Here is a 16,179-nt window from a genome sequence, read left to right as displayed (position 1 = left end):
CATCCCTTGCACCCCAAAAACCTACTGACCCTGGGGTGGTAGAAGGGAGCTCGGGCTGTGCTCCCTGCCAGACACCCGGGCAGAAGGACACCCAGCACCAGGAGTAAGAAAGAACAAGCGCAGCTGGGGGTGTGCGGTTGTACGCGGGAGTACCGGCTGCGTGATGAAACGATGACACCGGCCGTGTGATGAAGTGATGACAGCTCTGGATGGCAGCAGCGCTGGGCAAAGCTCTCAGCAGGCTCAGCAGCAGCCAGCTCGCAGGCAGATCTTCAGCTGACGGAGCTGACGGAGCGGAGCTCAGGCTCCCCGAGTTACTGGTTTGTTTCTATAATGCATTTCACGAACAGGGTGTCCTCTTTCACGTAGGCATGTTTAGGTGACTGCAGCTTGGACAAAGGGAGGAACATGGGACAGCCACTTGCAACATTCATGTCGTTCACTGGTCTCTGAAACGAAGCAGAAGTCAAGTCTGGTCGAAAAGCATCAATAATATGTTCCCTGTTGTTTTGGTCCAGCAACATAAACGTAACCTGGAAAACAGAATGAGGAATGATGAGGGACTGAAGATCAACCGGGGAATGTCAGAGATAGAGGTGCTGGCACACTGCAAGAGCAGCTGGATGCTCTATCACTAATTAAATACAAAATGCAATTAATGTTTTGCAACCTGCAAGGTCAGTTAATGTGAACAAGGGAGACTAATGATTCCCAGATGAGGTATTTAAAACCGTGCCACCCATAAAATAAAATTAAATTAAATAAAGTCAGGAACTATTACTGCACAGTCCAAAGACTTTTTTCCTCTCTCTCCTGACAACTTAAACAAACCCCGAGTTGGGTAACAGCCACTACATTCATTCTTCTATTGTGGTTTGGGATCAAAAGCAGCAGCTCTGTTGCCTGAACACAAACATGTAGAGGACACAACCTAAATATCCATATAGAATCTCCCCCTCTCACTGTGGTGTTTATTAACTCCCTGTTCTTCAGCCTGAAACACAAAACCTATGTACCAAGTTTTTTAATAGCCTGAGGATTGGGAACTTTGATTTCTATTTTTTTTGGCTGCTGAGTGGCTGTAAAGCTGTTCCTGTGAAAGGGGCACAGAGCTGCTACCACGCAGAGGCAAGTTCTGGAAGGGAGAGCAGGACTCTCACTGCTTCCCCAAGCACTGCTGCTACTATCAGGCTGCACTTATAAAAGGAGCACATGTGTAAGTGGAACTCTAACCTCACATTTCTAACACCAGTGCTTCAGGCAGCAAAGCATAATCTCCTCATAAATGTTTAATTTATGTATAGCAAGAGGCCGGGAAAAGCGTGTGTCTGGCTTCAGCCCAGGCACACGCAGGTTGGGATACATCAAACCCTGGTACTCTGCTATCTGAAAGTCCTACAGGTGTGGAATCACCGTGAAAGCAGCTTTCCCTGTGTGTAAATCACTCCATTCAGGGATAGGTTTTTAGCCAACATCACAGATCACAGAATCACAGAGTTGGAAAAGACCTTTAAGATCATTGAATCCAACCATTCCTGTCCTGTGCTAAACCATATCTCTAAGTACCTCATCTACCCTTTTTTAAACACATCCAGGGATGGTGACTCAACCTTCTCCCTGGGCAGCCTGTTCCACATCCCCACGATTCTTCCAGTGAAGAACTTTTCCCTAATACCTAATCTGACCCTGTCCTGGCACAGCTTCATGCCATCGAAGATGAAAGCATGGCTAGCAGCTATCAGAGAGGAAAACGCTCCCACTCCCATGAAACTCAGAGGAAAAATCCCGCTGTATTCACTGGGAGAAGCAGTGGGTTAATGCTGGGACCAGTGAACAGGTTGTCCTTCTTACCTTGTGTTTGAAAGGCCATGGGAGCAGAGCATCGTAGTCACCTTTCATGACAACAAAGAACAGGGACATGTGGGTTCCCTTTCCCGTCCCGTCCCCATTCAGATAAACCCTCAGCCGGACCTTGTAGCCGTACCTCGCAGTGTAGAAAGCTGAAAGTCAGAACTCTTCATTAGTAAAGCCTCCCTTGAAAGAGAAAGACACTATAAGTGCTCTGGCATATGGGAAAGCTGGTGTACAAGATGTTTTCTGCTCCCACAGAGACGAGAGCAGACACACTGGTACACCCTGGAGACTACCACCAGTGAAAATCCAGTGGCTGGAACCCTCTGGTGCCTCGCATCTTGGTGAAAGCTGGGTTTTACTAGCTGCAGGAGCGTATTTTATCTGATCAAATGGCTCCTGACAGAGGAAACGAGTGCAGCAGAGAGCTGTGGACACCGGGCTATGGGTCCCACGGGGGTGGATCCAGCAGATGTCACTGCAAGTAGCTGCAGCAGAGCCCAAACTGCAAAGCGAAAGCCCAGAAGAGAACACGACTGCTGTCCCAGACTATGGCCAGGCAGCACAAGGTCTTTGCATAAACAGCATCTTGTCTTAAGGAGCGATTAGAAAGGACCTTGTGTCTGCATGAGCAGAAAGCAGTACTGTTCTGGAGAGGTAAGTAGGGTTTCTAAGGGCCTGGGGGTTGCTACTGTGTGTACACGTCATGTTTTACCTGGTGAGTACAACCCCACTGCTCTTCCAGTCACCGAGTCTTGTAACTTCCTGGCAACCTCTGTTATTTTCCACAGAAAGACCCCATCGTAGGACGCTTGCTCAGAGGACACGAGGCTCTTATGAAGGCTGCTCAGACCCGCATCCTTCTGCGTCAGGCACCGGTGCAAATCTGCAATCTGGAAGAAACAAACGGGGTCCCAGTCAATCCCCCCTCTCCTGGCTGCTGTGCTGCAGAGGTAGAACCTCATGCTCTGGAGGGCCTCCTTTGAGTTCTTTTTAAGCAGCAGTTATGTGTCAATACATAAGGTGAACAGCTGGATGGATGGCTCTTTGGTCCTCCAGGCAGAACGCTGCTTGAAGAGGATCAAACAGCTGCCTTGGTTGCTCAGTCTGTTCACAGCAAATTCTGAGCATTCAGAACTCCAGGGAATATCCACGTACCTAAACACAGATTTAGATAATCTTCAAGATCCCCATTTGGCAATTCATCCCAACCAACAAGAGGAAGTGAACACTTTGCAGCTCAAAGTCCTGTGTCCATCCCTGTCCTGATGCCTTCACCACCTCTCTGTGATACGTGTAAATGTTTGCTATGGACAGAGCCAGCACACAGACAGAGCTTATCACAGCTCCTTACCTTCAGTTCAAGGCTTCGTATCATGTTTTGATCAAGTTCGCTCTGCCTCCGAAAGGCCATGATTTCCAAGTTAGAGCTCTCCACCTCTTTATTGAGCACTGCCACAATATTCTCAAACACATGTAGCTTATTTTCCAGCTCAGAAATCACTTTCTCTCTCACAAGCTTTTGCAGAACGGATTCATCTTCAGAAACAGAAGACCTGGAAAAACAGTCTGCTTCCAAATCCCAGCTGATTTCCAGCTCCCCTGGGACCTGCAGACCACAGATGCTTTTTCCTGCACCGTTCTCATTCAGTTCTGATGGCAGGATGGACCCGCCTGCAGCTTTAGCAGCGCCACACAAGCTTGCCTTCAGCTGCTTTACATGCTGCAGCAGAAGCAGCATGTGGGCCCCAACTGCAGCTTTTTCATGCTCCTTTATCTTCTCATTGCTCCCCTGTAAGAAGACAACACTGTCAATACACTCTCCATACAATTGGCCTGGGGCCTAATCAAGCAACGTTCCCTTTGACTTGCTACGAGAGACAGAGATGGAAGGACTGAAAGATACAGGTCCAGCTACACAGCAGCTGACTCTCAGAGGACACACGGACACAAGCCCTCCAATGATTGGTCTAAGCTCAGTGCACACGTGCTACATGCAAAGAGAACCACTGCCTACAATTTCGGCATCCAGTGGGACACCGGCAGACCCTCAGTGAGGCTCCCACATGAGGTGGTACTGAGCCCACAGATGGGGCACAAGAGATGAGACCAGGCAAGGGGTGCAACCTGAACCACAGAGAAGCCCTGTTACTGTTTTAGGAGGTGTTACCCCGAGGGAAATATCCAAACCAGGGTAGGGGAACATACCTGACAACCCATGGAAGGGTCATAAACGTCTGCACAGTGCAGGGAACAGCGTCACTGCTGACCCGCACCTTGCACACCGTGTAAGCACAGCAGTGCCAGCAGCACCTCTGCTGCTTTACTAGAAGTGGGCAGGCTTTAAATCTTTTCTTAAAGATGTATTTAAATTGAGACCTGCTGCCTTGGACACAAAGGCTGGTGAGTCTTAAAGGTGCAGCACTGAGAGGCACAGCTTTTGAGTCCTCCCTGAAGGCAGCCCTTTCACTCACCCGGAATGAACAGCCGACTTCAGAAAAACGACATCCATCCTTGTTGATGAGGGGTGTAGAGCAGTTCTGTTAGGAAAAAAAAATTAAAAGGAAAGAAAATAATAAAATACCAATTGAAAGATATTCTTTTATTTACCTACAACCCCAGCACCTATACATCAGGTTAATTCAAGTCAAGGCATTACTGCAGATTTCGGGGTCCAACCAGCTTTGAAAATTCACTGGTAAATCCATCAGGAGTGTGGTTGATCCCAAGTGTCTTGCATGCAGCCTGGCAGTTAAGCATCCATCTAACAGACTCCATAACGATCTAACATCATTTAACAAACCACAGCCATTCCCTACTAACATCTTCTCATCAGTAAGATGCCAGTAAGCGACGCGGTGCACCACGGTGGGTAACACCCAACCCTCTTCCTGCTCTGAGAGCTGCGTCGTGCAGCACTTCCTGGGAACGAAGGGATCCTTCAGACCCAAAGCTCTTACTGACATTCAGATTTAGTCCCCATCCCAACCAGAAGCACGTCCCTTTGTGCTGGAAGAGCACACCCTTTTTTTGCTCATGTGGGTCTCCCTGAATCTTTGAAAGGAAACGAACATTCCCCTGATTTTGGAAGACTGATTGAGAAGATAATTTAATAAAGTTAATTATCAGAGCAGGGAAGGGAAGGCAGCCAGCAGAGCTATGTTGGGATGTAAAGAGCACCAGACACAACTGCCACATCTGAAGATGTCCTCGTTTAATCTAAATGAACAAGTGATGACCTGAAATAAAGGGGTACCTGCATTCACTCATTGTTTACCTACCTTTTGCTTTGATGGTGTTTCTGTTTGCACGTGTTTTTCCTTACATAAATTGTCTTCACATGAATGTTCCTGTCATTAAAACAAGAGAAAATAATTCAGTAAAATCATTGAGCATTTTTATTTAGGAATCTTTGAAACAAAGCTTGTGCTTGGGAATGACATTCCCCTTTTAAGGCAACTTGGGGATTTGGGAGGCTTTTCTATGAGAAATTCTGTGTTATGGAAGAAAAGGTTTACACTAACATTCTTGCTTTCCTCCTGGAAGGTGTGGATTTAAGGAAGAGTAAAGTAAGGAAGGAAAACTTCCCTAGGAGCACTATGAGCTCCACAACACATGCTGCAAAATCCTGTACCCCTGTCCAGAGAGCAACCATGCCAGGCCTCGCTGTGCAACCGGCTGCAGAGCTCTCTGGGTTCTTTTTGGGGGAAATAAGGGTCAGAAGTTTGGGATTCGAGCACATCTGCTACAAGCGGGTGCTGCTGTCCCCTGTGCTGACTCAAGAGGGTTTTGAAGCCAAGCCTCTAAGCTGGTGACTCTTCTCAGCCTCTCTGGGTGCAGTACCTGTTCAGGGGAGTACAAAGCCTGATCTTTCGCTCAGGGGGCCCAGAGCTTTGGGAACTGCTTACAGACGCTTTGTGAGGTCACCCTGGGAAATCTGATACCAGGTTGGCAATGTCTTCCCAGTTCAAACCACAGCTATGTGCCTATACACACACATGTACACACATATGCAAGGACATGCAGGTCCTGCCATTGGTTTGTACCACTCTAACACGTGTGTCTAACACGGTGGGCTGTCAGCTTTCAGTTCACACTGCTCAAGGGTCGGCCTTTAGTCTTTACAAACACTCTTGCAAGCCAGTACATTTCCTACAGCAGTGGAGAAGTGTTTGACAAAGCCATTCCAGCAGCCTTCAAGTCCCCCCTGCACAGAGTTTCTCTTCCAATCCTCAGAAACACAGATGGTTTTCTCACTCTTTAACTCATTTTTCAATACTCCATATTTTATATATAGCAGAAAAACTGCCCTTATTTTCTCCTTTCTGGTATCTGACTCCTTCAGATCGCTGATTTCTAGAAGGAGAGAGGGGCTGGCACAAAGATTCTTCACAATATGGAAATGCAAAAATCACTAGTCCAGTAATTGATTTGCCAAGATGGAAAGAGGGAGAGAGCAGTGCATGAAACTTACTGTTTGCTCCCAGAGGATTGTGGATACATGGAATACAGACAAATAATCAAAATTCTTATGCCACATAACTTCAATTTTAATAAGGCAGATCATGTAACCAGCAAAAAGCCAGTTTTAGAAATACTAAGGCAGGCAGAGAAAAAAAAAATCAACATTTCAAGGCCAATCCCCTGCTTGGTTGCCAAGGTTTCCTAACAAAAAAAATTAATTAGATGATAGCTAACTGGAATGAGTGGGAGGAAAAGGTTCTTCATTGCAGGAAAACGAAGGCCACTGATGTGGATCTGCAGTATCACAGACCTCTGGAAAGAGAAAGGTTCTCAGGGAGCACTGGTAAAGCTCAGGTTTCCTTCTCCAGCCTGCCCAGCACACTTAGGGAGGGTTGAGAGGGATTGAGTGTCGCCACCTTCCAGTATTTACTGTCTCACCAGGACACATACACTGCATTTAGCATGAGGAAAACATGGCTGGGTCCAGATATTCTCCTCTGTCTGTGAGAACCAGATATGCAGAGCACATGTAAAAGCTTCCCAAGAAGCATGTTTTAGCAAGAGCGCCTTATCCTTACCCAGGGGGGCTGTTACCCCCCTGCTGAGCCAACCTTACAGCTCAAAAGGCATCAATCTGTGACCTTTATGACACACAAAACCATCCACTACTAGTTATTAAGTCAGGCTCCATTTATGAGATAGTCAGAGCCCTCCTGCCAGGTGGGTCTCACATCACTGTTTGGGGTTCAGCTAGGATAAGACCTGCCATTCCAGCACAAAACTCCTAGGCTGGCAATTAATTCTCTTTCAATCATCTGGTGAGAACAACGTTCATTGCACTGCACCCCAAAAGAGTGTTTCCCCAGTGGTATTTTCTGTCATAATCGAGATGTTTGGTGGGGTTGGGCTGGGAATGCTTTTGGGGCTTTCAAACTGACACACATACAGCAGTGTTAGCAGGCATGGGGTATCTCTCATTCACAGTGCTATTGCCCCAGGCAGGGTTAATCACTAAAAGTCCTAAACAACAGCAAGAAACACAACTTACAGATAAAAAAACATAAATAAGTATGTTTAAATAGTCACTGAGAACTCTGCATCTGATTCAGAGCACGTTCTCACCGGCCTACGCGGACAGGGCCGCTCATTTGGAGAGTTTAACCTGATCCTCTCTCACAGAAACGCCATCTGATGAAAGTCCCACCTTACAAAGCTGTAGGTAGCTTTCATTTTAATAAAGCTCTGGCTACTTTCAAGATCTCTTCCCTGCCACTGTGTTCTGGTCCTGACCCACTGCACACAGCGACAGGTGCTTGGGGACGGGGCTAAAGCGCGGTAGGCCCGAGCCCTGGGTGAGCCCACAGCTACTTCCCTCTCAGTTGTAACGGCACAAGCAGCCTGTCACAGAATCATGAGGTTGGAGAAGCCCTTTAAGATCATCAAGTCCAACCATTCCCATCCTAAGCTAAACCATATCCCTAAGTACCTGATCTATCCCTTTTTTAAACACATCCAGGGGCAGGGACTCAGCCCCTCCCTGGGCAGCCTGTTCCAGGCCCTGACAACTAGTTCAGTAAAAAATTTTTTCCTAATATCTGCTCTGCCCCTGCCCTGGGGCAGCTTGAGCCCATTGCCCCTTGTCCCATCTCCTGTCCCCTGGCTGAAGAGACCATCGCCCACCTCTCTGCACCCTCCTGGCAGGGCAGGGGAGGTGGGGAGAAGGTCTCCCCTCAGCCTCCTCATCTCCAGGCTGAACACCCCCAGCTCCCTCAGCTGCTCCTCAGAGGATTTGCCCTCCAGCCCCTTCCCCAGCCTGGTTGCCCTTCTCTGGACTCGCTCCAGGACCTCAATGTCCTTCTGATGGTGAGGAGCCCAGAACTGGACCCAGCACTCAAGGTGCAGCCTCACCAGTACTGAGTACAGGGACAAATATAGCTCGTTTATTCCCAACACACACAGAGCAAAATTAGCAAACTCAGAAAGATGAAATAAGCTCCCAGTGCAACAGAGTTCATGAAATCGGGACGGGGAATGTCATGAGAGGTTATTTAAGGCATTAATAAAAGAGAGAAATGTTCTTACTTGGTATTCACTGCTGGATAAGCTCTGCTGACACTTCTGACACGTCATCACGTTATTAACACATCCATTTTCCAAATGATCTGCAAGTTTCTTCCTCATCACCATGTGTCCACAACCAGTGTGACATGGGATTAAAGCATATTCACATAAGCTCTGATGCTCCTGGAAGGAACAAGTTGTAAACCCAAATGTAAACTTCAGACATGTGTTTATCGATAATGAGTCTCCATTCTGCTGGCCTAGACCTTTGCTTTGCATTTCTTCTAAGCTTGGGTAAAGTCCCACTCCTCGATGTTACTGAGATTACTGGTGGAAAATTCACCAACTTTACTCGGGGCTTTTTGGTTCATTCTTCACTTCAAAACCAACCAAGCAACTTTTGATGAACTTCTCTCTGCATTGCTTTTGTTTAAAAATAACTCGATCCTGTTCCCAGCTTTTTGCCTGGGTTTTCTGGGGTGGTTTTTGTTTTGGGTGGGTTTTTTGGCAGGGGGTTTGGGGCTGGTTGTTTTTAAGCACTGAGGCCATCCTTTACCTACATTCAAAATAACTTTTAAAACATTTCTTTTTCACTGTTTCCATCCCCTTGTCTCAACAAGGAGAAATATCAGCATTCCTCCTTCCAGAACTCCATCCAACAGGTCTATTTGCAGATTCTTTACAGCACAGTGCTTCAATAAAAGCCATTTTCTCTGACCTCTTTCAGTGAAGCTTCTGTAGGGGCTGTGTCACAGCTGATTTTGTCTTTGAAGGGAGATGGCTGTCCTCTACAGAACAGGCTCAGAAACGCCAATTGCGATCACACGCCCGACTCTCAAATCAATTTTGCCATGTAGTCATGCTGAGAGGGGCTCCACTTCTCAAAACCAGCAGGCTGAGCAAACTGGGTAGGTATTTCCTTTAAGGGGAATACACTCAAACAGAAGCTTTGTGCAAAACTAGCATAGAAAAGGCAGCAGCACCTCAGATGCTTATCAGATCCACAGTCACACGAGGTACACAACAGACTCCCAGTTACAAATGCGGAAAGACCCTCTCTCTTCCTAGACCAGGGGACCAAAATAGAGCTGCCTCAGTACCAGAATTATCGGCATTATTTTACCATTATTCTAACTTGCATGGCAGATACACATATCTGACCCATTCAAATATTTCAGCCAGGGTGTTTTACACCAGTCTGAAAAGAATGATGAACATGTTCGGTCAATAGGAGCCATTTACACAGGAGGAAATGATTTCTCTTATAAGAACATACTAAGGTTATCTATCACTCATAACAATGTCCTGGAGACTGAAGCATTCTGGTCTCTCAAACCTGCCTGTAGCATCTTTGAGTTTAAATAAGTAAACCCACTGGAAAAAAACCCAAGTCAACAGCTGAAGTAAATGTGTGTGACATTAATTTCACCATCATTCAGGATGTTCAGGATGTGGTCCAAGCCTACTGAGATTAATGGCATGGGTTTAGATACTCGTCAGCATAACTCATGATACCTTCGCTGCTTCTGATGAAGTTGCATTAATTTGTGGCAGCTGACAGCCTGGTTTCATTGTCTTTCTGTCCCCACTCAAGCTAGAGTCTATGTTAATTTAAACAAACTGCCTTGAAACGTACTTCAAAATTCTTCATGGTCCCAGACCAACTGCATCCAAGGGTCCCACAGTGTATTTTGAGTTCAGAAATTTCTTTATTAATGGCAGCATCACCAAAAGCCTGGAAAATAAACACAGTGAGGAAGAAAGACTGGTCAGAAAGCATTCCAGCATGCATTTTTGACATGGAAATAAAGTGTGTCAAAATTTCAGATCTAGACAAACCATTTATTCTTCTAAATTGCTTTTTTACAAATCACCATCCTGCCATAAGAATCTGCATGCTAATCTTGGTGAGGCAGAAATCCAAATAATTATTAAATCATTTCTTTCTTGTGGTTCAAAATTCAACTCCTTGATGTGATACAAATACACTGAAGACCCACCCAGCCAACTATTATTTAAGTTCCCTTCCACAGAAGCACACGGAGTGAATGTGCTGACAGGACCCTAACTATAGGGTGCTGCCATGTGCCACTCTTAATGAATGCATTTCATTATCGTGGTCATTAACACCTCTTAACGTGCTGCAGAGAGGAGCTGGGACTGTTCCTCAGCAGAGAACATTCCTCAGCCCCTGGCTGTTTCCATTTAGCATGGCACTGTGCTCTACAGAAATGTAAACCATCTGGGAGGGGGTGGGGGGTTTTTGCACTACGTACATTTATTCTTTGTTTAATGATGTTAACCATGAAGAATCGTAAATTATGATGTAAATTATGCAAGGTTACACACTGCTACTGCTGCAGTTTGCAGTCAAAACAGGCACATCGACAGCAGAACAAGCCCTGTGGAAGTTAATGGCATGGGTTTAGATACTCTGCTGGTAAATTCACCGTCCAGAGGGCTGCAGGCTGCCCACGTAACACTACACAGAGCAAGGGAAGAACTGGAGGGGGAAGCTTTGCATAGATGATACCCACAACTTGATAAAGTTGCTGAAATTCCACACAAGGAACTAAAAGAAATAAGCAAACAACGTCTCCAGAATTGACATTCTGGACTGAGTTTTTTGATCCAGACACAAGATGTTGGTTCTCACCTTCACTTGCCATGTTCTGCCACACAAAGAGCACAGCCAATGCTACCTGTGGGACACCTTTCTATGTGCAATAAACTGGCTTTCCTCATCTCGCAGAAACTCCTTTCCTAATCCCAACCCACAAGCAAGTCCACCCCAGGAGAATCTTGCACACAAATGGCAGGGAATTCCACCAACCATTTAAAAACCTCGTGTAAGTCGTGCAGAACCCTGCATTTCTCCACCTGCATATGCAGAAGAGTTTAGGTAATAAGCCAGCCATCAGTGTACAGCCAGGGAAAGCAAACCAGCTTCTCACACACCCTGGCCTAATTTATGAGCAAAATCAAAGAGAAGAAATTCCAGTTATCAAGCACGTGGTGGCTTTTCCCCCGTGTCATAAATGAAGAACTCAAGGAATTTCCTGACGTTACCAAACAGATCATTTCAAACACATTTAACTCCAGGGACAGTCCTGGCAGCACACGGGTTTCTCACTGCTCTGGGCACTCCCTTTCTGCTTTCTGTTTCACACCTGTAGTTGCTAAATCCTTATGGATACTACTCAGATTGCAACCAAGGCAGGAAATCCTCTTCTTTCATCTGCATAGGTCACGGCTTAGACATATTCACTGGGACCTCTGTGCTCTTATCTGGGAACTGACTTTGCCCAGAACAGACCCTTGCACAGTAAATGTCTCTCACTGACATCCAAGTGCTCTGGATCAAGCAGATGTTGGTGCAGGGGCTGCTGATGGTGTCACAGCATGTGTATCTGCCCAGTCTGCCTGTCCCAGAGCTGGTGGGGACACAGGCAGAGGTTCCCTGACATGTCCCATCCAAGAACCACTGCCAGATGCAAGGAGAGATCCATCCTGGCACTCTGACCCATGCATCATGTATCTTAGGGCCTCTAGCTCAGGTCTACAGCTCAAGTTTAAAGCTTAAACTGAAGCTCAAACTCACAACAAATTTAACAAATGGATCAATCCAACTAAAAGTTTTCCAGGATAAAACTGGTGGTTATCTTCTCAGCAGCTAAGGTTGGGTGTCTGCAGCTGAACCAGGATCTTCAGCTGCTCTAACACAGCAGGGAGGGGAGAGCCCGAAGTGATTCGTGCTCAGCTCAGAGCAGAGCACCTTCCCCTAAGCCAGAGTAGTGAGTGACAGCAGAGAGGGTGTGAGCAGAGGCTTGGGAGCATGTCCCCACTCCTCTGCCTGCTTTCAGTGACAGGTGCAGATGCTCAGTAAGCAATACTGATGAACAGCACCATGATAAGACTTGAAATATGTCTTATATAGGAAGGGATAATAAATTGAAAGTGTAATAGGAAAGGGATGGGAGTTACCACTGAAATAGATCATGGGATAAGCTAAAGCACAGTCACACCCTGATAGGGCCTTTCCTTTCCCTGTAGGTATCTTATTTAAAATATAAACACATCAACAGATAGGATGGGAAATAAGCAGTAAGCAAAACCACAGCAAAGGTGCAGCAGAGGTTATCAGGAGTGGGTATAAAGAACAAGCCCTCTAAATGACCTTCATTATTCATGTTGTTTACAAACCCCAACCACTCTCTGTAAATTGATCTACACAGGCAGAACCTCATGCCTTCCTGGTGAACTGGCTCCAGCTGGACGCTCAACAGGCAGAAGAATCTGCCCAGGCAGATCAGCTTGCAAGAGCTGGGCCCCGTTTAAACCTCCCACCCACAGATGAGGCAGAAAGTCCCAGCAGAATCAGAGAGAATCCCATGGCAGAGAAAACCAAAGTTATAACAGAACTGTGCCTGTTTGTGGTTACATGAGGCATGAAATTCTGCTACTGGGAAACGTAGTGTAGAACTGAGGAGTTTTCCTGAGGTAATACTGGGTTTGGCACTAACTGCAGCCTCATCAGTTTGCTGCAGCCTCTTCCTAAACGTCACCCTTTACCTCACTGCCAGCTGGATTCTGTTTTTCCCTAACAAATGTAGCCAGAATGTGTGTGTCTTGGTATTCCTGCATGTAGTCAGAGGGAAGGAAAGATGACAAGCTGGGACTGACCCCCTGGCCTGGTTTGTATCAAGATGCATAGTACATAGTTGTTATCAATTATGTTCAGCTATGTTTTCCACTATTTCCTCCAGGCAAAACACTTTCTAGGTAACTCAGCCAGAGAGCCAACACTCTCAGCCTTTTTTCCTTAAGGGATGCTCCACCTGTAAGTTTGGCAACATGTTTGAAGGGTAGAGAGAAGTCTGAGATTGGAAATGAGGCCGGGATACTTACTAAGGATAGTAAGTAACAGCTAAGACATAGTATTACAAGTAGGAAAGCACCAGTTACTTTGAGGCAATAAGTTAATTGTAAGGAAGTGTGTGGGACTTTATGTGGCAGCACCTGACAGACTGGGAAAGCCCTGAGGCTGCTGTTCCACCTTTGGAAATCAAAAGCTGTGGGGAATCCAAATGACTAAGGCATAAGTTAAAATGGGTAGCCAGCAGTTGCTATCACATTTTATATTATTCCCCCCTAAACTGCAGTGCCATGATGACTACAGAGTAGCCCAGAGAATGGTTAGTGATAGATTAATGAACTGTGAACTCCAGCTTACCCTTTCCTCTGCCAACAGGCTTTCCTCACTCACAGCACTGGGATCTTCATCTTTACATCTCCTGCAAACGGCATTTTTATTGTTTCTGGCAAAAAGAAGGAAGAATAAAACAACAATCAGCTGGTGTGCTGTAGGTTAGGATGTCTTTGTACACAAAGCAAGCCATGGACATTGTAATTTCCACTCAGAATCCATAGTCCTTGTGCATGGAAGGGCTAATTGCTGAACATGCTGACTTAAGAAAACCCTGCTGTTCCAGACCAGGACTGGGCCCATAAATCTTACCTGTACTTCAGCAAAGCAAGAGCAGCCTGGGCCATAGCAAAGAATAAAGGTGGGAACCTCTCTATATCATGAATTATGCAAAAAAATCCCAAACCCCATGAAACATGAAAAGGTAACATGAAAACTAAGGGTTTTCAAAGCACAGCAAATGCCTGAGAGAGATACACAGACTTCAGACTGCAAAGATACAGTGGAGCCAGTGCAGAATAGAGCTCTAGAGAGTGAACCTCCTGCTGCAGCTAAAAGAGGGTTTGATCTACTCTCAAAACAGTTAATATAGAGTTCTGTATAAGAATAATGACAAATAAAACTTTCCTAGGGATGCATTTCATTTCCAGAGCTGTTCAACCTCCAGACAAGTAGTGCACTAACACAAACCAAGAAAAACATCCATCTGACCAGAGCGTAATGGACGTCAAGCTGCACGAACCAGCTTGGTTGAGGAGTTTCCATTTTGTGCTACAGGACTCTCTAAGGTAACTCTGGTTAGGTTCTGCTGAGAGTTTGCTGAATGTATGGTTTCTGTTGTTTCAGTAAGGGGGTTTGTTCTAGATTTACAGTAAGGGATTGGTCAGATACATTCATTCCAATACATGTTTACATTGTCATACATCAATCTGCAAATCACAAGTGGCCAGTGCATTGACTCAGCTTTTCAGTGCCCCACACTGCACAAACTGCCATACACAGCTCAGCTTAACATCCCTGAGGAAGCGTGGCAGCAGGCTTTAGACTTACTGAACCCTGACAGCTGCTGCTCTCCAGAACACCAGAGCTAAAGTCAAGCTCATACTCAGGGCGCTGTGCTGCACTTTCACCTCCCACCCCCAGGGCAGACGTAACCTTTTCCAAAGGCTCTGGATCAAGGCATAGCTGCGATGAAAAGGCAGGATGGAAGCAGCTAATCAATCAAAGCAAACTCCCTGCTTTTTAGGTCCTCCAGGACAATGGCTGTCGTTGTCACTAATGGCAGCAGTGACTCAGCAGGGTTATTAAAAATAAAGCTCTAAGATAAGTTCATTGTAAGCCTGTAGCACCACTTATCAAAGGGAAGTATGAAGCCAGCCTCGGACTAGTTCTTCAAGGCTCAATCAGTGTTGTTCTCTCACACTTACAGAAGAACTGACAGCTGCCAAGCCCAGTAACCCAGCCTTTCCCACCCTGGAAACCAAGCAGAGGTAGAGAGTAACCTGCAAGCAAGTACCTCCAGGTAGTAAAATGACTGCAGGCCAGCAGGCCAGGTAGCCACAGACTCATCTCCTGAGCACAGTGCCATGGCACAGCTCTCTGGAGCACAGAATCTGCCATGATAAGGGGATCTTCCATAGCAAGGACCTACCGTACGATCCAGGAGAGGCAGGCTGAGCAGTACCTATGCCCACAGAGCGTCTGCAGGGCTTTCTTCAGAATGTTATTGCAGTTGCTGCACAGGTACTTCTGATCAGGTACATCCTCACAAATGCTAGTGGGATATCCAACAGGAAACTCATTTTCATCAGGAGAAGAGCTGGGGACATCCTGTGGGCCTCTGGTTGTTTTCTCAGCCATCTGAAGTAAACTACAGTCAGAGATAAAGAAAGAAGAGGAAAGAAAAAAAAAAAGCTGCTCAAACAAGCAGACACCCGCTCACTTTGATGTGAGAGAATATTTCAGACATCAAAGTCCACGAGCAGCTCCAAACCCATGCAGTAATCTAGTGATCTGTTTAATTGAGTCTGTAGCTGGTAAGCGTGACTAAATGTCACAGTGGGGCTTGACTAGGTACCAGCAGGAAATTACTGTACAGGTTTAAAATTTCCCTCAAACACAACGTGAAAATGAACAATATATTAAAATGATGGTTTGGGGTTTTCTTTCCAGGGTTCTTTAGCTTGTAGAAAGATGAAGTAAGTATTGCCATCATCTGACCTCTGCAATCCCATCAGTCCCCATCACACAGAATTATTTCCTGTACAGTAAATCCCCAGCCACCTTCAATTCCCAGCAGCCCAAACGTGTGATTACACTCAGTAGCTACAGAAACCGAGTAAAGGATGTGTTCACAGCCAGTTTCCTGAGGTCACAAAACGAGTGGCAAAGCGAGAAAGGAAATCTGAAGCCCACAAAGAGCTGGTTGTACTCAAACCAGATACACCTCGAGCTACACCTGCCAAGGTGCCAAGCACGTTGGGGTTGGTTAGTGAGAGCTGTGCAGCTGAGTGTTTTCGGAGTGCATGGGGAAGTGATGCTGGTGTCTCCACAGGTGCGTGCGGGAAGGTTTTCACCCAGGGATGTGGCACGGTTTG

The 16,179-nt window shown here is 46.2% G+C and overlaps 1 protein-coding gene across 1 annotated transcript; it reads right to left on the bottom strand.

Annotated features, from left to right (window-relative positions):
- Nucleotides 1-236: 236 nt before the first annotated feature.
- Nucleotides 237-15,442, bottom strand: TRAF1 (TNF receptor associated factor 1; the record flags this gene model as incomplete). The annotated part of the gene is made up of 10 exons (XM_084272676.1): nucleotides 237-533; nucleotides 1,852-2,000; nucleotides 2,567-2,744; nucleotides 3,206-3,643; nucleotides 4,326-4,391; nucleotides 5,133-5,201; nucleotides 8,398-8,559; nucleotides 10,013-10,111; nucleotides 13,610-13,694; nucleotides 15,234-15,442. 10 exons carry the CDS (start codon nucleotides 15,440-15,442, stop codon nucleotides 315-317), a joined length of 1,674 nt encoding a protein of 557 aa, XP_084128802.1. The 3' UTR covers nucleotides 237-314.
- Between the last annotated feature and the right edge of the window lie 737 nt (nucleotides 15,443-16,179).

The sequence above is a fragment of the Gallinula chloropus genome (assembly GCF_964237585.1).
Source record: "Gallinula chloropus genome assembly, chromosome: 18".
NCBI classification, from domain to species: Eukaryota; Metazoa; Chordata; class Aves; order Gruiformes; family Rallidae; genus Gallinula; species Gallinula chloropus.
This window is presented reverse-complemented; position numbering and strand designations above follow the sequence as displayed.